Source organism: Geotrypetes seraphini, chromosome 8 (genome assembly GCF_902459505.1).
Source record: "Geotrypetes seraphini chromosome 8, aGeoSer1.1, whole genome shotgun sequence".
Taxonomy (NCBI): Eukaryota; Metazoa; Chordata; class Amphibia; order Gymnophiona; family Dermophiidae; genus Geotrypetes; species Geotrypetes seraphini.
In genome coordinates, this window is record NC_047091.1 from 26,375,368 (window position 1) to 26,398,098 (window position 22,731).

Here is a 22,731-nt window from a genome sequence, read left to right on the forward strand (position 1 = left end):
ACCAATGATTTGGTCTCTTCTTCTGTTGTCTCGACAGCCGCATCAGACCATTTCTGGCCACTACCACCACCGCCACCACCTCTGGCCCTCTGTGAGCCTGACCTATCTATGGCCAACTTCCCACCCCCAGATGATGTTGATTTCTCAGCACTTCCCCCGCCTCCCCCCCTACAGTCAGGATTCACTATGCCACTTCTTCCAGCTGCAATGCCATTACAGGCTACTGGGACATCCAGTTCAGCAGCAGCGGCTCACAGTAGGAGCAGCAACTCCTTGTCTTTCTCTGCCAAAGTGTCATCCAGAATTCATCAAGAGAAACCATTAAACCCGTCATCTGTACAAGCTGAAATGGATCAGGCAGCACAACCAGCACCCTTGCTGGCACCGCCTTCCAGCCCTGAGACTGTCACCCCAAAACCTCTTCCCAGGGCCATAGTGCTACCACTAGCCACTGAAGCTTCTCCAATTGAGCCAACCACCACAACACCTTCACTCACTTCTGAGGAGCCAGATGCTTCGGCTGTCCACGTAGCTGTGTCTTCCCCAGCAAATGTTCAGCTACAACAAAGCTTTCAAAAGAAGGAAAATATTCCTGGCACAAACTCTAAAACAGAGGCTGTATCTCAAGGCAAAAGGAACCCTGTGCAGAAGGAGGATGCCAACTTACCCCTCGTCACCCCATCACTGCTACAGATGGTGCGACTACGCTCTGTCCACTTGGAAACCAACAGGCAGCCAACAGACCAAACCAGACCCATGGAAAATGGTGACATGAAATTGGGTCATTCTGCCCCCCAGAAACCCATCCGGAAGTCACTGTCACTGAGATCCCCTCCTCCCAAAGACACTGTGCCTTCTGCTCCACTTTCTGATGCGGTGAGCCTGAAAGCATCCACCTTCTCTCCCAAGGAGACACAAGGGCCTCCAGTAACTCCGGCAGAAAAGGTCTCAGAGGCCTCACTGACTGTTTCAGGCCGCACGGTGTCCAGTTCAGAGTCTGTTGAGATTAAAGATGGCCAGATTTCTCCTATTCATAAATCTCCTGCCTCTACCGCCAGTTTTATCTTTGCTAAGAACCCCAAAAAGATTGTTATTGAATCTTCATCCCCTGAAGCACATGCCGACTTAAAGAAGAACTTAGTGGCTGAGCTGATGTCTTATTCTGGTCCTCGTACGATTCCAGTAATAAAAGAGCAGGCAGGTGCCAATGCTAGTGCGGGCAAACCACAAGTGCAAAGAAAACCGAGCAAGGTTCCACCTCCTGTAGCCCGGAAGCCTTCACGGACGCCTTCCAGTCCACAGCCAGACCTCTTTGTGCCTGATGCTAAAACCAAACCTTCATCCCAGGAAGACACCGGGACTCCCCAGGGCTCTTCTGCATACACAGACACTCTGGCTGAGAACGGTAGAGCGGTGCAACTGGCAGGCCAGGGGCCCCTTCCCCAGTCTCACCCTGCACAAGGTAAGACCAGTAGAATAGGAAACAAGTAACGTGGAAGCTCATGGATTTAAACTCTATTAAATGAATGCTTGCAGTGCTTTCCCGAGCAAGGAGTTTCTCTTGCTTTTTCCCCCACCTAGCTGAGTGATAAGTGAAGATTGTGTGACTTTGGTGATTCGATTGGTCTATGAAGGTGAATGTGATGTCCTGCCCACAGGAATATCCCTTTGCTTCCCTCATTCGGATGGAAGTGAAGCCAAGCCAAGCAGTGCACGATCATTCTCAGCTAGAGATTTGGTAACTAATGGGATCTTCTGTCTCCCTCACAGAGATGCAGGTGGAAGATGCAGGGCCCTGAGGTGCAACACTCCTGTATCTCTTGGCTAAACTGATAACTCAGGGAGCCCTGAGCAGCTCCAAGAAGAGCAAAGACTTACTTCAAGGAGTGACGCAGCCTTAGCCTCTCTTGTGGCCACAACTTTTATGCAGCTTTGGTGTTTTGGGTTTCACTTTCTTATGAAGGTTTTTTTTTTCTTTTTTTTTTTTTTAACTTTAAAACAGAATGGTTAGAGCTGCCAGCTGTTCTTTGGTTCCTGCTCTGTGCTGGCAGGCTCACAGGAGGCCCTCTGCTGGTGAAACAAGATTTTTACAGTTAAGGCCATGCTTTGTTCTCCAGCAGAGAAAGCTGCAAGGTTTGTCATGCTGGAAGGCCAATACAATGTTCTGTTTGTTTTAGTTTTGTTTCAGTATTGTAAAATGTTTGGGAGATAAGCCTATAATCACACAGCAGAAACTTTTTTCTTTTTCTTTTAAACAATCTAAGCACTTTTAAAAGAAACCTTTGCTTTCTCCTCCATCTTTTAAAGCTACTGTGTTTCTCCTGGTAGGCAGACTGATGTATTCAGTTGCAGCTGGTAATATGCTTGGGAGGCAGCTACAGAGCTAAAAAAGGGCCATCGATGGCTCACTATTACTCCTTAGACATCGGCCCACATCCATGCTGCTTCTGGAGGGTAAGCTAATTACGAGTTACACTGAGCACCTTTAAGTGTCAAAGCCCGATCCTCTACGGCCAAGCTCAAGGCCTTGCTGTGAGTGTTCACATAGGCAGCACACACCTGCTGCTCCTGCCGGTAGCTTATGGGCATGTCAAGTAGAGCACTTAGGCAAATCAGCGTGGTGTGCTGCTTACCAGAGCTGATCCAGTGACCAAATTAAAGCCTTACTCGTTTTATAGCGTTATTTAAACACTGGATGGTTGTCATGATAATGAAAAAAACGGTTTATCTTTGCTAAGTTGAAAAGCAAATGGAAGTGTAAAAAACTGTACTTGTAATTAAAGCTGGTATCACCTCATTTCTTCTGCAGGTCTAATTATTACTTTCAGTTGTATATTTGTATTTCCTTTTATAAAACTAAGCAACATAATTACAAGCAAGCAAAGCCTGATTTATATCCACTCCTGTTTGTGAAACATTACAGAAGCCTGTCCAGGACAAGGGTGGGGAAACTGCAGAACAGCAGGGGTGGGGTCTAGGCCTGGCACCAGTACTGGAGAAAGAAACCAACCCCAAAATAAGGCAGGGGGTTGGGTGGAGGCAGCATCATCCAACCCCCCCCCCCTTGCAACAGCTAAACAGTTGCCTCAAGCAATAAGATCTGAGCCATACAAGGTCAACTTTCTGCTCCCTGACTTCACAGAGAAGTGCATTCACAGCCAGCAATACACTGTACTTTTTAAGCATCACGCCACCTTTATTTCATAAGGCAAAGCCAAGGGAGGGCTAGTCTGTGCAACAGTGGAAAGATCCTGGCATGTTGAGGTAGTTCTACTGAGAGGCCCGTCCTCAGACTTCAGCGACAGATCATGTCCTAGAATTCCATGACAGGGGAGTACAGATGAGGTGGGCAGCTCAGCCGATGGTGCCACCTTTCAGTGTTCTACAGGAGACCACGCCCAATTTTGTCATCAAGTTGTTCCTTCTCCACTGAGCTTGGAAATCCTCCGAGATCTTGAACTCAGCCTAGGGTGAGAAAGGACTCATCAGAGAATGCAGCCACCCCAATCCCTCTTTAGCTACAAGGAACAGCAACTAATGTACCTTACCTGTAGCTTTTCAAACACTTTTTCTTTGGGTTTCAGTTCACCATCTGGCTCTTTGTCTTCGTGTCCTTCCACAAATACTCGATCCCCAGCACAAGAGCCTGCAGGAGGATCCAAGGGCTCCACCTGGCGGATTTCTCCATCACTAAAGAAGGAAGGAAGGAATTCTATAGAAAAGCTTTCAACTGCTCTCAATCACAACTCATTGTAAAAAACATATTTCAAATGTATAATAGGATCAAATGTAAAAAAAAAACAAAAACCCAACAACAACAACTTAACCCTCCACAAGCAAAGAATGTTGTACCAGGGCTGGCTTTAACCATTAGAGCAGGTGAGGCTCTAGCTCAGGGCTCCAGCGATTAAGAAAGCCAAAATATCCAGCCTCTGACCCACCTGAGCTACAGGTTATGCCTTTTCTCTCTCCCCCCATAGGTCTGGCATTGATCCCTCACCTTTGTCACCCCCCCCCCCCCCCGCAGTCCAGCAGCATCTTCCCTCGACTGCGTCCTGCCTCCTGTGTTGCAATTTCTTGTGGGCAGGACGCGGCTGAAGGAAGACCCAGCGGCCTATCATGCTGCTGCTAGTGACCAATGCAAACTTTACAGGACTAGGGGGGAGGTAGGAGGGGGAGGGGGGCACCACCTCCAAAGCAAGTTGACTTGGAGCATCAGTAGCCTTTGCACCAGTCCTATGTGCTACACTGCTGCTAGGTCCAGTAGAGCAATAAGTCCATCAAACCAAATGAAAGGATTTATTGACACCCCCCAGTTCAAAGTGAGCCAACTGGCCAGGCCTCAGCGGTACTTACAGGCAGGCACAGAGCAGCATGGCCTTGGACTCGATGCCTCTCATCTTTCGGGCTTTCAGATTGCAGAGCAGGACCACCATGCGATCCTGAAGCTCCTCTGCTGCCATGTACTGCACGAGACCACTGACCACGGTGAGCGGTTGCGCTTCTCCCGCATCAATCTTCCCCACAAAGAGGCTGTCCGCACTTGGATGCTGCCAAGCAGAAAAGAATTGAGGAACCATTTGAGCTGTGATGCGATACAGGTTTCCTAAGGGCATTTGTGCAGATCACAAGGAGCACCATTCCGGAAGAAAAAGGGCTTCGCTGGAAGCTCAGAACGTTCACTCCCATGGATATGCACCATTGGCCCTGCTTCAGCCAAAAGGGGACTGAAGGCAATTTCAGTGAATAAGGAGAGCGAGAGACCTGCGTCAAAGAACTGTGCCTCCCAGCAATACACATTCAATTCAACACCTGGTGCTGAAAACTTATCCAAATCCCAATCTGATGAAGATAACCATCTAATAGGAAGAAAATGGCTACCTTCTCCACGCTGATCACTCTGCCCACACGCAGATCCAGCCGTGAGGGTGATGGCTCAGCATCAGAAGGTCCATCTTCCACCTTGGCAGGGCCCTTGGCAGCAGTTTCTGAAAATGAGAGAGTACGTCCATTCAGTAGAACAGCGAGGGACGTCTGCACCCAGCCCTCTCCCAAACCTCTTCAAATTTTCACCAGCAACAAGTGGCATCTCTCACCTGTTGCTCATGCCAGCCTCATACTTCCTTCTGATGTCACTTCCTGGTCCACGCGAACAGGAAGAGACATCAGAGGGAGGGAAGAGGCCGGCACTAGCAGCAGGTAAGAGATGCTTCTCATGGCCACAAAAGATTTCAAGAGGTATGGGGGGGAGGTGTCGGAGCCCCCACTAAGGCAGCACCCCTTCCCTTTATTACACCAGTGCGTTCATTCTTCAATTGCCTATGGCAAGTTAGAGGATTCATGCTTGCATGCACCCTGTAACTGGGGGGACTGGATTTAGCTCACACCTTTCTCCTTACTTCAAGGTGACCTAAATTCAGGTATAGAAGGTTTTCTACAACCCTAACAAAATCTAGGCAAGAAGGCCACCTCTGCAGCAATCTAAGCTTTTTGGCGTCACCTACTGGTGACCTGAAAGAACTGCTGCTTCTCAACAAGACTCTCAGGCATTCTACAATGCTTTTTTTCTATTAAGTACCAGGACCTACTGTTGACGGCTTATTTTCTTAAGTGGAGAAAGGTGAGGTGGTTGTGAGGCCATGTAACTGAAAAAAGGTTGCTATGACCACCAGGGCCTGAAGAATGCCCAGTTGGAAGGGGATTGCGGTAGTGGCTCTGTATAGCCTCAAAAGGAAGAGGCTGAGCTCAGGAAAGGGATAGAAGGAGGATGAGAATTTTGTGTGCACCCAATTACCAAGCTCTGCTCATAACCTCAGGCCCTGCTCACGCACTGGCACTTTTCCTTCTAGGAGAAAAAAAAAGCCCAAAAGATTGAGGCAGAGAAATGGGGAGGTGCCCAGTGCATTACTCTGTTTGGTCGGCTCTGGGTAAGCAACAGCAGCAAGTTTCTTCATCTCGGGAGTGCTGAACTTCTCACGGATAGGATCCAGCAGTTGATTCAATGCGTGTTCAACAGATGCCTTTAGGTCCCCTGGGTGCACAACCTGCCAAAGAGGGGTGGAGGAAACTTCAAAAACTGTTTGCGCTCTTTAGTGCCGCACACTAGAGCCGTCATTTACCTGAACTGCAAAGTCCTTGTCCAGTGCTTCATAAGTTGTGTAAACCGTGTTCTTTCCCCATTTTTCATCTCTCAGGATCACAAACTCTGCAAAACAACAGAGCCCCAGAATTTAAAAATTCTCTCACACCTATCACTTAACATGTAATTAAACTCTGCAATTCATTGCCAGAGAATGTGGTGAAAGCAGTTGGCTTAGCAGGGTTTAAAAAAGGTTTGGCTAATTTCTTAAAAGAAAAGTCCATAAGCTATTATTACAGTGGGGAAATTCCACTGCTTATTTCTAGGATAAGAAGCATTAAATCTGTGTTTTACTATTTTGGCTCTTGCCAGGTATTTGGGACCTGGGCTGGCCACTGTTAGAAACAAGATATTGGGCTTGATGGACCTTCAGTCTGACCCAGTATGGTAACTCTTATGTTATATTATCCTAAGAACCCTCCCTCTCTTGATTTGATTTATTAAACTTAACCTGTCTCCTGCAAGAGCATCAAAACAGTTTATGTAAACAGAATAATATAACCTAAAATGCATTAATTTATATCACATCTAGAACAGATAAAAGAAGGTCCAAGCTCAGTGACCCTCATTCCCCACAGATCTTAGAAAAGAACCACAACTGTTTGCTTCTTTTTAACCCCAAGTAACTAACTTCTTTAAAAAAAAAGAAAAAAAAATTATATTCAGCATATTCTACAATTCTATGGTATTACAAATTATTCAGGTACTCAAGCATTATTCCCTAACTGTCCCGTTGGGCTCCCACTCTTATCTAATGTACCTGGGGCAATGGGGATTAAGTGACTTGCCCAGGGTCACAAGGAGCAGTGCAGGATTCGAACCCACAACCTCAGGGTGTCAAAGCTGGAACTCTAACCACTACACCACCCACTTCTCTCAGGTCGGATGGCAATCAGTTTCACTGGAGACCCTAAGAATGACGGGCAAATCAAGACATAAGAGGCTCTCGACAGCTCTGATCTTTCAGTGAAGGACTTTGGGCTGGCACAGCTCTGCTCACCTGACCTCAGTGGGAACAGTACATATTTGACAAAGGACAGCAAGCCATTATTCTCCACGTTGCCTGGTTCACAGAAAGCCTTCTTCAACTTTTTCTTGACCTCTTCCTTTTTATCCAAGAGATCAATCTTAGACTCCTATAACGGGAAATCAAAACTCTCAGAGGAGGCAGACCCAAAAGCTCCAACATTTCAGTTTGTTCTCCATGACTGACCTCTTCAGAAGAGCTCATCTTGCCCCCGGTCAGGCCTGGCACCATAGGATTCATCAGGTGGATGCGTTTGACGTAACCTAAAGTTGGTAGGTACTAGGTAAAAAGAGAGAAGAAGGATGTGCTGTGAGAAGCCAGCCCTAGGCTCAAGTGCGCTTCTCACAAGAGCAAAGCAAACCATGTTACTCTCCCTACCCTGAACGCTGGCTAAAGCAACAGATAAACCAAATTCATTCTGGCAAGTTACCTTTTCTGCAAAAGTGAAAATTTTTCTTTGGTCAACTCCTCCAAACTGAGCATCCACTTTCAGGTATTCTTCATCCAAGGCCTAAACAAGCGAGACAAATGTTCTGTAAGTGGATTAACATGGGTGCCTCAGACTAACGCAGGAAGTCTGGCCATCTCCCTGAGGGAGGGTGGGGAAAATTTTATTTACATCTTGCTATAACACAAATGGCACTATAAGGTCAAACTGCTTAGCTGGAAATTGAAATCAAAGAGAAGAAAAACTAAAAGAAATAGAATAGGGGGACAAGTTGGAGTCTCTTTTAAGGAGTGGGAAAAGCCAATCAGATAATGAAGGTTGAAGTCTATCGGCTAGCAGTTCCATCATTGAGGTCTGATATGGCGGAGGGCAGCATTCAAGCAGAACAGGAGGTGGCAAAGGCGCAGTTGATAACTCCTCCCTCTCAATCAAGGCCCCCATCACCCCTCTCTGTAAGTCGCCTAAAGCCACAAACACTGGCAGAGGGAGGGAGGAAGACCTTTTATACCAGGGTAAGAATCGTAAATTTAATACAGTGGGAAAATGATAGAAGCACGTAGTGCTGTGGAGCAAGTCAGCTCAGGCCGAACACTGCCGTTAAAGGCATTTAAGAGCAGTAAGTGGAAGGGCCAGAGTAGCCTACCCAGAGAAAACCAAATGGCAGAGTTCTTTGAATCAATGTTGGCTTATGGCCAGATGCAGCACCTAAGATTTTCCTTTGATGAAACATCTATGGAGTGTAGCTTCATGTTTTGGCTTAGGCTTGCCCTCATTTCTACACCTAGCAGAGCCAGAGCGTAACTGCTGTACTCTGCTTAGAACCTGCTGTGATAATGCAGTGTTTTAAATAAAGTCATGCTCTGGGCTGTCACACAGCAACAGCAGTAGTTCTGGGAAATTGTCCATTGCCTTTCTTTGGACACCACCTTGACTGGATTCCTTCAAAAAGGCGGTAATGATATCAATTAATGAACCAAAGAAAGAGACTGCAGTACTCTAGGTAACAGAGACCCTACTACTCTCCACCCCCACCCCCTCCCCTGCAGATACCTGCAGTCCTGGGTAGAAGAGGCCACTCAGCAGTGGGTGCTCCACCTGCTTCACCACCTCCGCACCAGCCTTTTTGGCATCATGCTGTGTGACTACAGAGGACAGTCTGTAAACATCCAGTGTGTACTGCCTGCGAGACAGAGAAAGGATAGCACATAAGTCTTCTGCACACGCTCAGTTCCATGTTAATCCTGAAACACAGCTAAGGCTTTACACCGATTCTAACTTCTTTGTGTACATCTGTGATAGCCTAAGACAGAGGTTCTCAACCCAGTCCTTGGCTACATCCAGCCAGTCAGGTTTTCAGGATATCCTCAATGAATATGCATGAGACTGATCTGCCTCCACTGAATGCCAATCTATTGCATGCTGACTCACTGTGCCGATAATGACAACCCAAGTGGCTAGGTGTGTCCCAAGGATCGGATTCAAACCTTAAAGAACATAATGAAAAACCATGCCAAGTGAGCCCAGCATGGCCATATGGGTTACGAGGACATGGCAGATTAAAGAAGGTAGATCCTAAGTCCATCTGGCTAATGATTTTTGTCCAAGCTTTTTTTGAACCCTGCTCTGTTGGGCACGTTGACCATGTTCTATCAGGGTATGAAAAAAAACAAAACATCTTACAATATTGATTCTTGTTTCAGTGATATTTGAAAGGTTAGTGCAGTCTTCTGGATCGTTGATTCTCACTCCCATCCATCAAAACATGAAACAGTCTCCCAACCACCGTTAGGACTCAACTGAACTATCTCTGCTTTTGGAAAAAAAACTCAAAACCTACGTATATGACAGATCTTGTCAACCTGTAACATAAGCACTGCAGGCCTTCTCTCAAGAAAGCCATCTCAGACACAGTATATACACCATGAAAGACCTCCCAAAATTGCAACTTACCACTACGAAACTGAAAACATTTGTAATCAAAATGTCACAGTCATTGTACATCACCATATATTATATGGGCCCCTTTATTTGTAAATTGCCTTAAACATATTCTGGATAAGTGCGATACAGAAATTCAGATTAGATTCCTTCCAGCTCAGCATTGTCTCTGGACTCTGTTCTTGTCTTTGCCATCTTTATCTGATGGTTTGAAAAATACTTACTTTTGTTACTTGTTTAATGATTGATTCATTTTTCACTGGATTTATTAGCCACTTTTATGAAGTGATTCACCAAAGGCAGAGTACAGCAGTTAACAAATCTCTGTAAAATGGAAAATGTAATAGAACAAATTGACAACCTAAAGAATAACAAATCACCTGGACTGGATGGTATACCTCTCAGAGTATGGCAGAACTAAAAAAAATAAAAAATGAAACTGTAGATTTATTATTAGTAATTTGTCTTTAAAATCAAGCATGGTACCATAAGACTGGAAGGTGGCCAGTGTAATGTCAATTTAAAAAAAAAAATTCCAGAGGTGACTTGGGAAACTGTAAACTAGTAAGACTCATGTCAGTGCCAGGCAAAATAACATAGTCAATGACAGCAGATAAAGGCCTGAAAGGTCCATCCAGTATGCCCATTAGTTACGAACATAAATTCACAATTAAATTGTCTTTTTCTTTAATATCTCTAGTCCACCCAGTACTGTCTTTTGGTTCTAACTACTGGAGTGCCAAAGCTCATGCCAGCCTATCCAACCATCTTGCTGTTTGCAGGATACAGACTGTAAAAGTCTGCCCAGCACTGTCCTCATGTTCCAAATTACTGGAGTTCCCGTCAAAGCTCATTCTAAACCAAATTGGCAAAAGCGGGGCACAGATGGTGCAAGTCTGCCTAGTACTGGTCCTTCATTTTCTAATTAGAAATCCATTGTGTTCATCCCACACTTTTCTGAATTCCATCACCGTTTTCATCTCCACATCTCAAGAAAGCATTCCAGGCATCAACCACCCTCTCCATGAAAAAAATAATTTCTTAAAATTACTCTTAAGTCTGCCACCCCACAACCTCAATTTATACCCTCTAGTTTTACCATTTTCCATTCTCTGGAAAAAAACTGAACACAATACTCCAAGTGGGGTTTCACCAACGACCTGTAGAGGGGCATCAACATCTCCTTTCTTCTACTGGTTACGCCTCTCTCTATACAGCCCAGCATCCTTCTGGCTACAGCCACCGCCTTGTCAGATCCTCAGACACTATCACCCCAAGGTCCCTCTCCCCATCCATGCACATCAGCCTCTCTCCTCCCAGCAACTACAGCTCCCTCAAATTTCTACTCCCCAAATGTATCACTCTGTACTTCATGAAGGGCATAGAGAAAGTGGAGAGGAACAGATTCTTCAAACTTTCAAAAACTACAAGAATGAGAGGGCATTCGGAAAAATATAAGAGGGGACAGATTCAGAACCAATGCTAGGAAGTTCTTCTTCACCCAAAGGGTGGTGGACACCTGGAATGAGCTTCCAGAGGGTGTGATAGGACAGAGTACGGCATTGGGGTTCAAGAAAGGATTGGATGATTTCCTGAAGGAAAAGGGGATAGAAGGGTATAGATAGAAGATTACTATACAGGTCCTGGACCTGATGGGCCGCCATGTGAGCGGACTGCTGGGCATGATGGACCTCTGGACTGACCCAGCAGAGGCACTGCTTATGTTCTTGTGTTGTTATGAACTGAATTTTAGTTGCCAGACATTAGATCATTTTTCTAACTTTTGCAGATCTTTTTTCATGTTTTCCACTCCCTCTGTGGTGTCCACTCTATTACAAATCTTGATATCATCCGCAAAAAGGCAAACTTTACCTTCTAACCCTTCGGCAATGTCGCTCACAAACATATTGAACAGAATCGGCCCCAGCACTGATCCTTGAGGCACTCCACTACTCATCTTTCCTTCCTCTGAGTGAATTCCATTAACCACCACCCTCTGACAACTGTCCATCAACCAGTTCACCACTTTGGGCCCTAACTTCAGCCTGTCAAGTTTATTCAAGAGCTTCCTATGAGAAACCGTGTCAAAGGCTTTGCTGAAATCTAGGTAAATTACATCTAGCGTGCATCCTCGATCCAAGTCTCTGGTCACCCCCAGTCAAAGAATTCAATCAGATTTGTTTGGCACGATTTACGTACCTTTAGTAAAGCCATGTTGCCTTGGATCTTGCAACCCATATCATTCTCTGCTCCTGAATAAATTAGAAAGTCACGGGACAAGACACAGCGTGTTATTGTGGATACAGCAGAGTTCATCAATACTGTCAATGGAGGAGGGTAAATAATGGGATTGCTCAGAGATTTGTGCTGAGACCACTGCTTTTTAACATATTTAGAAATGATCTAGAAATAGGAATAAGTGAGGTAATCAAATTTGCCAATAACAAAGTTATTCAAAGTTGTTAAATCACAAGAATATTGTGAAGAATTGAAAGAGGACCTTATGAGACTGGGAGGCACGGCATCCAAATAGCAGATGACGTTTAATGTAAACAAGTGCAAAATAAAGCATGTGGGAAAGAGGGATCCGAACTATAGCTAAGTGATGCAAGGTTCCACATTAAGAGTCACTTCTCAAAGAAAGCAGAGGTGTTATCGTTAATCAGTTGAAACGCTCTGCTCAGCTAAGAAAGCAAGTAGCATGTTAGGAATTATTCGGAAAGAAATAGAAAATAAAAATGAGATGATTATCATGCCTTTGTATCACTCCGTGGTGTGCAATTCTGCTCACTGCATCTCAAAAAAGATAGAGAAGGGGATGGGAGGCCATGGCTCTTCAGCTGAGGGAAGATATTACTGAGTGAATGGAAAAGGTAGCTAGGAAGAACTTGTTTATTCTTTCCAAACATACTAGGACTAGTGAGGCCACAATGAGTACATTAATTAAACTCTGCTCCCTGACAATGTGGTAAAAGTGATTATCATAGCAGAGTTTAAAAAAAAGGAGTTGGACAAGTTCCTAAAGAAAGGTCCATAAACCATTAAGCTGGACTTGAGAAAATCCACTGCTTATCTCTAGGATAAGCAGCATAAAATCTGTTTTACTCTCGGGATATTTCCAATAGTGGCTGATCTGGCAAAAGGTTACTAGGTTTAATAAACTAATTTAAAAAAAATAAAACCACTGCAAAAATAGTAAAAATGACCAAATGTAATCAATAAGTTAAACTTGGAGGTGGAAAATTGAACCCTAGTAATAGAACTAACATGAAACCGTATCAAATATTTAGACAGCACTGTAAAACAATCATGTAACAGAAATACGATAAAAGACAGCAGAATACCAATTATACAATAGACAGCATAGAACAACAGAGTTAGTACAAATGAAACACCTTAACATGTATGCATTAGAGCAGTGCCTCGTAAACTATTTCCAGCCGCAGCACACTAAACAGGTGGCCTGGAAGCATGCAGACGTCAACATCTGTGCATGCGCAAAGGCCCGGCAGTGGAGGGGTCAACAGGAGAGGCGCCGGTGCCAGCTGATGTTTACAGGACGTGCCTCTCTCCGCAAGTCAGTTGGCACCTCCTCCTCCCCGGCGTCTCACGCACACTTCGCATCTCACCGCGGCACACAGTTTGCGATTCATTGCTAATGCAGATCAGGCATCTATTATCCCTCAAGTACAACCAGAAATTTTAGCAGCGTATATTAAAGCTGCAGTTTCTTATGTGCACACAGCAGTCTTGCCTTTGTACCAGCCAGAAACTCTTCAGCCTGCTGTTATTACTGTACTTTTGCTGCTCTGGCAATCTGAAAGCACAATCCAGAACAAACACTGGGACTGAACCATCCCTCTTCAGTATTCATTATACAACTTCAGAAAAGAAAGCTGCAGTATCAGGGAGGCAGTGCTGAGGGTTGGGGGGGAGTTAGAGTCCTCCAGAGCTGCAGCTTATTCTGAACGGTCACTTTGTCTACACATCTCAGCTAATGAATTTGTGCTCGTCTCCCAGTCTTCAAGATTCGAGAATTGCCACTCTAGTTCCTGCTTGCAGGGGGGTCATTTAAATCAGCAACCGAGGTCTTCCTTGGAAAGTTCTTGCTGTATGCTAAACCTCAAACCTCTAGTCTTGGCCTCTGAAGCTGGCACATCTCCTGCGCTTGTGATTGATACTTTACCAAGCAGATGGAGTGAGTGAATGGGCTTGACCTTTCCAACGAGTCACTGGTTATGCTTTAGGACACCAGATAGAAACATCAGAGACCTTGGGAGAGCAACCACCACCATCTGCACTCATTTCAAATTTTTATTCTAGGAACAGCCTTTCAGCTCTAGAGTTATAAGCCTCAGTTTTCGCATTCGTAAGCCAACATCAAAGCAGAGGTTGCTCTCAGCTCTGAAAAATACTGCATTTCAAACAGGAAAGGTTAGAGATGTTTGCAGCACCCACCTGCTGAGCTGGAAGTCTGTACCCTTTATGAATCGCAGCTTGTCCAGAGGCACCCCAATACTCTCCAGCATGGCTTTGATCACATGTTCATAGTAGGAAGTGCGCAGCTCCAGCAGCTCCCAGGGAGCCTTCATGTTATCCAGGTAAGCATGAAGGTCAGCAAACAAGATGGTCACCTGCAGAGTATTGATAAAGAAAAACAGGGAAAGAATTCAAAGAAAACCCAGCTGTTACACTGCAGGAAATGACAACATGAAGAGTCGCCTAGGGGAAGAGAGGGGGGACAAACCCAGTGTCAGAACAGTCTTAGCTATGAGATAGTGAAGGGAAGGCCGGAGCCCGACTGGGAAGCGTTACTTTGTAACAAAGCACAAAAAGATAAGAGGACCCAGCGCTGCAGTTCAAATACAGAAATAATATAAAGCCAGTCGTTGAGTCAAAGTTCACAAAGATACCCAAAGCAACTTATAATCAGTGATCCACTTAGAAATTAAATATTATACAATGGGGTGTAAACATCTGCCTCGAAAGCCATACTTTAAAACCACACAGCACCTATAGAGAGAACCCAAATAACACTGACAAGTTTCCACTCGTGCAAAACTAAAACTATTTATAAGCACCCGTGAAAAGCAAGTGTCCAATTGACATTTTTTCAGGCATTATGTGGACTAATATTTTAAATGCTTTCCACGGGTTCTAAGGTTGCTTTGAATAAACTACTGGTTTTATATTGCTGCTCTGTGTTTGGACTTTATTATTATGAACCCAGTTTTCAGTGCTTTTCTGTTATGCAAAAGTCCGGCTTCTGCTGACGAAGGTGAGAAGCCGATTGGATGCTTTGAAGACATGCAGAAGATGTTTCTCACATTAGCACAATGCACTTCAATACTAAGAACTAGGGCTGCAATTTGATTAAAATTTGTAATCATGATATCTAGAATATTGTATACAGTTCTGGAGACCACACGTTCAAAAAGATATAAAAAGGATGGAGTGGGTCCAGAAACCAAGAATAAAAAATAAAAACATCTTTAGCCTGAAAATAATGAAATAGGCTATGGAATGGAGGATGGGGATCAATGATTGGGGATATGACACCCACCTCGCAGCCAGCTTTCAGGAAGTCCGCAATTTTCACCATTGGCACAAAGTAAGCTACATGGGGCTTGCCAGTGGTGGCAGTACCCAGTAAATCTTCAACTCCCGCTGCTGAATGATCTCCTGCACTTTCTGATCCCCAAGAACCTCCTGTGTGAAGAGAAAAAGGTGATTCATGTTAAAGATTTGTAGGTTTTCCCTAATGCATATAATGAAGGTAACAGACATGCATCTCTCATGCATATTCATTAGGAATAAATTTCCTTTCAAAACTTTGGAAACGTTATATTGACGATATTTTCGCTGTATGAATAGGACCATCTACAGATCTCCATACTTTTTTTTGCGTGGTTAAACTCATCTGACAGTAATTTACAGTTCACCATGAATACAGATTTAAGACAGGTGTCATTTTTAGACATTCAAATTTGCCTACAACAAGGCCGGTTTTCCACCACCATCTTCCGAAAGTCCACTGATAGAAATAACCTATTAGAATATAGCAGTTTCCATCCTAGGCATTTAAGAAATAATATCCCAGTGGGGCAATTTTTACGTCTCCGTAGACTCTGCACTACGGTCCAAGATTATATCCAAAAAGCCAGTGAAATGAAACTCAAATTTCAACAACGGGGGTATCCACCTTCAGTGGTTCAGAAGGCATATAAGAGAGCGCTATATGCCAATAGATCTCTACTATTGACTTCATCCCCCAAAGAAGATGAGGACACTTTGGGTGACAGGTCATTGGTGAGGCCCCACTTGGAGTATTGTGTTCAGTTTTGGAGACCGTATCTGGCGAAAGACGTAAGAAGACTTGAGGCGGTCCAGAGGAGGGCGATGAAAATGATAGGAGGCTTGCGCCAGAAGACGTATGAGGAGAGACTGGAAGCCCTGAATATGTATACCCTAGAGGAAAGGAGAGACAGGGGAGATATGATTCAGACGTTCAAATACTTAAAGGGTATTAACGTAGAACAAAATCTTTCCAGAGAAAGGAAAATGGTAAAACCAGAGGACATAATTTGAGGTTGAGGGGTGGTAGATTCAGGGGCAATGTTAGGAAATTCTATTTTACGGAGAGGGTGGTGGATGCCTGGAATGCGCTCCCGAGAGAGGTGGTGGAGAGTAAAACTGTGACTGAGTTCAAAGAAGCGTGGGATGAACACAGAAGATTTAGAATCAGAAAATAATATTAAATATTGAACTAAGGCCAGTTACTGGGCAGACTTGCACGGTCTGTGTCGGTGTATGGCCGTTTGGTGGAGGATGGGCAGGGGAGGGCTTCAATGGCTGGGAGGGTGTAGATGGGCTGGAGTAAGTCTTAACAGAGATTTCAGCAGTTGGAACCCAAGCATAGTACCGGGTAAAGCTTTGGATTCTTGCCCAGAAATAGCTAAGAAGAAAAAAAAAAAATTTAAATTGAATCAGGTTGGGCAGACTGGATGGACCATTCGGGTCTTTATCTGCCGTCATCTACTATGTTACTATGTTACTTTAGTATGTGTCCTCCCTTATTCAGTTCGGGCATTTGACATCAAACGTATTAAGAAGCACTGGGGGATCATGCAATACCATGAGGCATTTGAACATGTACCTAGGTTTGCGTTTTCTAAACAGCGCAATCTCAAACAACAGCTGGTTCATTCTCAGTTTGTCAAACAACCCCCTGTAAGGACACCGGGGCAACACACTCCTTGTGGGCATTGCAAAATATGCAAACATTGTGTCACTTTGCAGCAAATGTGCACACATTCTAAGTATCTCAATCATATCAAATGTCCCACTACTGACTGTGATTCCCGACAAGTCGTTTACATCATTCAATGCCCGTGTCAGTTATTCTATGTGGGGTGTACCACTCGAAGTATTAAAATCCGCATAGGTGAACATATCAGCAGGATCTGCACGGGAGTGAAAGAGGCCCCCTTAGTCCAACACTGGCTAGACCATTAGCATGCAGTTACGGACCTTACTTTTTCCATACTTAATGTTATTACTCCTACCAGTGGAGGAGACGTTGCCCACATGCTTTGGAAACAAATTGATTTTTATTCTCAACACTCTACATCCACATGGACTGAATAGTGAGATGGAGTGGGCAGCTTTCTTGTGACCCTATTATTATAATATTCACAATATCGCTATTGCTTTAATACATCCTAGCATTGTAGATCATCACAACAACTTTTTCAATTTTGACTTTTGAATACATTTTTATGGAACAACATTGTAAATGCAATTTGATCTCTGATTTAGACTATTGCATCAGCCATTTGGTGACGTGACGTCAGCCACGTTTTCACGTTCAACACAATGAATCCCTCCCCCTTTCTGTATTTAAAATGGGAAGGCGCTGCTGTGTTCTTTCTGGCAGTTTTGAAAAATTTTGTGAAGTGATAGCGTCTTCCAGCAGCGGTATGTATTTTGTGAAGTTCCTCCCTTAGTATAGCCTTACAAGCTATTGCAAGTTTAGTCGTAGTGTGGGTAGTGGCATTTTTTTCTCTCACACCCGACTTTGTGATATATTTTGTTTTGCAGGAGTGTTTATACATCACCAACTCCAATATTATTGAAAGTTTTAAAGGACTTTTACTACATTTATGATTGGGTCTCCTGAGGAAGAAAACGAAATGGGGCCACGTTGGGACCCCAAACTCTTCATAAAGCTAAGTTATCATCTTATAACTCATCCATTCCAAGTGATATTAATTTGACAAAGTATATTAAGAAAGAAAGAAAACCATGATGTTTTGAAGCACTTGAAAGACTGTGACACATCTTTATTACTTTTTTGTATCCCGATTTGAAGTGTGATCTTTATTGAAACAGTTGCAATGAATGGAAAGTAAACTCTGTATCAACCCTAGGAGGGTGTATTCCTTCCTTGTAGAGTTTCACATCTCTGAGCAACTTTAAAAATTTTGATCATACTCCACAGACAGGTTACCATTTTGAAGTGAGGTCAGTTCATATATCTCTGGCTATTCATTAGGAATAGCCTGAAAATGTGAAATTTTAGTGGACTGAGAGGAAACATCAAGTAATTTCAACCAAAGGAAGAGGCAATAAAGAGGTGGATTATAGCCTGAATTGGGATCCTCTAGACCAGGGGCATCCTACCTCGGCCGTCGCCAGGTTAGGTTTTCAGGATTTCCCCAATGAATATGCATAAAACAGTATATAAAGAGATTTCATACAAATTGAAGTAGGCTGCTGTCTAGGCCTACCTCGAGATAGAGACCTCACACTCTATATACTGGCATCAATCAATAAGTATATTTATTAACAAATCAGTAACAGCTTACAAGAATAAATCATTCAGTATATAGAGTAACAGAATGTGATCTTCAGGCCTGAGGATCCTTTGATGTCTGTTCTGTTTACTTCCGCTTACAGGCCTGTTTTTATACATTTCTTGTTGGTTAACACCAGGTTGGTCTATATCACATGATACATCTTTATTGGTTCTTTTCTTACACGTCATTACATAAGTAGATTTATTTATTGGTTTATACCTTTGTGTCACGCTATACGTCTGTTCAGTTTACCGTAAGGCCTATCCTTTTCCCGCAAATGCCCCTTTGATTTACCATATAAGCAATTCCGAGCCCCACCCCACCTCTGCCTCATTATCACAAGACACATCTTACTAAATTATATTCTTGAGAATTCTATTTCTGACCATGAGCTGTGTTCATCTTTTCACAATATCCTGCCAGATGTGAGGCTCTGCTGCTATGCAAAAGAGTTAAGTCTTGCTTGATTGTTTCTTCTCAAGAATTAAGTTTCGCTTAGCCCAGCAGCTAACTCAGCAGGCTATTTCCCAATCAGTATATGACAGTTTATGACAGCTGGCAAATGTATTAAGAAATGTCTTTAGATTGTTAATACTGATTTATTAGAGCAGGGGGATAAAAAGGGGTTTGTTTTTTTCTTCTTTGAAGTCTGGTTCCTTCACCTTTAGTATTATCCAAAGGACTTATTATGCTTCACCTGCATCATGCCAGGACTTTGTAAGTGTAGTTTCCTTTATACCAGAGTTTCCGTGATTTTCCTCTTCCTCTCAAAATTCATTGGGAAAATCCTGAAAACCTGACCGGATTGTGCCCTCGAGGACTGACATTGGACAACTCTGCTCTCAACTCTTCAGGGCTTGGACTGGCACTATCAGGATGGTATCTTCCATGTGCATGGCTGATTTTAGCCTGCTTGCTTATAGAGAACAGGCTCCAAGGGAGGAATCAAAGCCCAACCCAGGCTTACAGGCCTTTGGAAATGTCATCCCTGGAGGACTTCCCCCAGCTTTGAGCTGATTACATCCCTCACTTAGCCCTTTCTGACACAGATAAAAGTATCCACAATGATAAAAATGCTTGAAAACTGGCCTTAAGGTTTGACTCAGCATATTTAGGAAGAAAAGATGATTCTAAGCTGTAGATCGTCCAGAAGTAGTGTTGCGCCTCAGAGATTTTATAATGAGATGAAGCCCAGCACTGGGAGTGCATTACTAGCTTACCTGCAGGTTACGGGTAATGAGAGAGTATTTTTCGGCAGGACTCAGCATCTCCCCCATGTCTGCTGCCGAACACGAAGGTTTCTATAAGTAAATTTAAAATAAATAATGTTCAAGAGAAAAAACATTAAAGGACTGCACACTGTAAATCTAAACAAATTACTCCCAGGACTAAAAGCTACCTTGATCTGATAATCAGCACACAGACCCTCTCACCCCATCCCTTCCACTATGTATGGGACATATCCTCCCTCTTCACTCTCCCATGTGTGAGAGACATAGACGACCTCACCCTGATCCCTTTCACTATACATCAGGCACATAATTCTTCTCTCCCCTATGTACGAGACACACAGACCCTTTCATCCTATCCCTTCCATTGTATATGAGGGAAGAGATTTTAGATTTCTTTCATACCTTTTTCAGCAGTACCACAAGGTGAATTATATTCTTAGTAGATATCTTCCTTTACCCAGAGTTTGCTCTTAAGGCAAGAGAGGCTTAACTGATTTATCCCAAGCAATGATTCCCCGATTCTCAGCAAACTTTTCTAATCATGCCAGTTACAACACAGAAACATGACGGCAGATAAAGGCCAAAGGGCCCATCCGTAGTAACCATTATCTCTTTCTTTCTCTGAGAGATCCCACGTGCCTGTCCCAATCTCTGCCTCCATCACCTCTTCTGGGAGACTGTTCCATGCATCTACCACCCTTTCTGTAAAAAAGTATTTCCTCAGATTACTCCGGAACCTATCACCTCTTAACTTCATCCTATGCCCTCTCATTGCAGTTTCCTTTCAAATAAAAGAGACTCGACTCATGCGCATTTACGCCATGTAGGTATTTAAACATCTCTATCATATCTTCCCTCTCCCTCCAAAGTATACAGATTGAAATCTTTACGTCTGTCTCCATATGCCTTATCACAAAGACCACACACCATTTTAGTAGCCTTCCTCTGGACCGACTCCAACCTTTTTATATCATTTTGAAGAAGCAATCTCCAGAATTGTACACAATATTCTAAATGAGTCTTATACAGGAGCATCAATACCTCCTTTTTCCTACTGGCCATACCTCTCCCTATGCAACCTAGCATCCTTCTAGCTTTTGCCGTCACCTTTTCAAACTGTTTGGCCACCTTAAGATCATCTTATACAATCACACCCAAGTCACACTCTTCCCTTGTGCACATAAGTTCTTCACAACCTAAACTGTACCGTTCCCTTGGGTTTTTGCAGCCCAAATACCTAGGGCCTCACAACCCAATCTCTTCCACTATGCCCTCCTTCACAGACCCTCTTACTACAATCCTCTTTCCCCTCCCCAATAAAACATGCTGACTCACCCCAATCCTTTGTGGTATGGAGTAAATATGACACACACTGATCCTCTCAAATTAATCCTTCTGAGCAGCTGTGGGGCACATACACTCCCTCCCTAATGAAAGTCAGAGACTCACTCCAATCCTTCCCAGTAGATATGGGGTACACACACAGCCACCCTCTTCCTCCCCGATATGAGACACTTAGACCCTCTACTCCCATCCTTCCCAATGGATATGGAACACATACCCCCTTTTTCCCCTCCCTTCCTCCCTGATATGAAACATTCAGACTTGCTCACCCATTCTTCCTTAGCAGTAGAAATGGGGTAGATGACCCCCTTCCTTCCAACTAGGAGGCGCCCAGATCCTCTCACCCCATTCCTCCCCAGCAGTGGATCTGGGGCACATGACCCTCTTCTCCCTTCCTCCCAACTAGGAAACACCTAGATCCTCTCACCCCATTCCTCCCCACCAGTGGAACTGGGGCACATGACCCTATTCCCCCTTCCTCCCAACTAGGAAACACCCAGATCCTCTCATCCCATTCCTCCACAGCAGTGGATCTGGAGCACATGACCTCTTCCTTCCAACTAGCAGGCACCCAGATCCTTTCACCCCATTCCTCCCCAGCAGTGGACTTGGGGCACATGACCCCGATCCTTCCAACTAGGAAACACCCAGATCCTCTCACCCCATTCCTTCCCCACAGTGGACCTGGGGCACATATCCTCCTTCCTTCCAACTAGGAGGCACCCAGATCCTCTCACCCCATTCCTCCCCCGCAGTGGACCTGGGACACATGACCCCTCTTCCTTCCAACTAGGAGGCATCCAGATCCTCTCACCCCATTCCTTCCCCGCAGTGGACCTGGGGCACATGACCCCCTTCCCCCCAACTAGGAAACACCCAGATCCTTTCACCCCATTCCTTCCCCGCAATGGACCTGGGGCACATGACCCTCTTCCCCCTTCCTCCCAACTAGGAAACACCCAGATCCTCTCACCCCATTCCTTCCTCGCAGTGGACCTGGGGGCACATGACCCTCTTCCCCCTTCCTCCCAACTAGGAAACACCCAGATCCTCTCACCCCATTCCTTCCCCGCAGTGGACCTGGGGCACATGATCCTGTTCCTTCCAACTAGGAGGCACCCAGATCCTCTCACTCCATTCCTCCCCAGCAGTGGGTCTGGGGCACATGACCCTCTTCCCCCTTCCTCCCAACTAGGAAACACCCAGATCCTCTCACCCCATTCCTCCCCAGCAGTAGACCTGGGGCACATGACCCTCTTCCCTCATCCCCATAGCGACCCCCATTAACAGAGCCACAGGACCAGCCCACCTCCGTGTCTCCGGCTCTGCTCCACAATCCGTCCTGTCGCCGCCCCTTTCTCTTGTCACACACGCAGCTTCCTCTTGCATCAGTTCTTTGCCGATCACTTCGGCAGTCGGCTAGTTGGTCTGAAGCCCATTGAAAGAATAACGAAACCGAACAGCAGCCAGGGCTAGCAGTTGATAGCAGAACGTATGACGTCACAGGCGGATTCTTGGCCCTACGCTTGTTCGCGCTAGGTGGAGGGGCTTAGGTTTATCCGCAAAATGTGGCGTGAACGCCAGGAACGGCTTCGTTAAGATTTGCTGGGCGGCTCGAGCGTGCTCTGCGGCTGCTGACCAATGACAGGAGGAGGAGGAGGAGGTGAGTTCGGGGGCCTCGCGCGCCCTGAGCGCTCCGCCTCCTGACTGGGCGCGAGTCTCGGATCTGCCTGTACAGAGGCGAG

At 44.8% G+C, this 22,731-nt stretch overlaps 3 protein-coding genes across 3 annotated transcripts in view; 2 read left to right on the forward strand and 1 right to left on the reverse strand.

Annotated features, from left to right (window-relative positions):
• The window catches only part of KIAA1522 (KIAA1522 ortholog), a 54,997-nt gene extending 52,200 nt beyond the window's left edge, over positions 1-2,797 (forward strand). Inside the window, 2 exon segments of the mRNA XM_033955289.1 lie at positions 2-1,462; positions 1,771-2,797. Of these exon segments, the coding sequence (XP_033811180.1) occupies positions 2-1,462; positions 1,771-1,799 (1,490 nt within the window). The 3' untranslated portion in view covers positions 1,800-2,797.
• Positions 2,798-3,172: 375 nt separating this feature from the next.
• On the reverse strand, positions 3,173-22,563 carry YARS1 (tyrosyl-tRNA synthetase 1). Its single transcript, XM_033955288.1, is given in 15 exon segments — positions 3,173-3,465; positions 3,549-3,690; positions 4,357-4,550; positions 4,882-4,988; positions 5,909-6,044; positions 6,120-6,205; positions 7,140-7,275; positions 7,353-7,445; positions 7,597-7,677; positions 8,665-8,794; positions 14,011-14,186; positions 15,116-15,198; positions 15,201-15,261; positions 19,631-19,711; positions 22,296-22,563. Coding segments are annotated over 14 exon segments (1,593 nt in total). The 5' UTR covers positions 19,688-19,711; positions 22,296-22,563; the 3' UTR covers positions 3,173-3,354.
• The window catches only part of LOC117365199 (S100P-binding protein-like), a 45,563-nt gene continuing 45,349 nt past the window's right edge, over positions 22,518-22,731 (forward strand). Inside the window, exon 1 of the mRNA XM_033955287.1 lies at positions 22,518-22,649. The gene's annotated coding sequence lies outside the window, so the exon portion shown is untranslated. The remainder of the gene's footprint in view (positions 22,650-22,731) is intronic.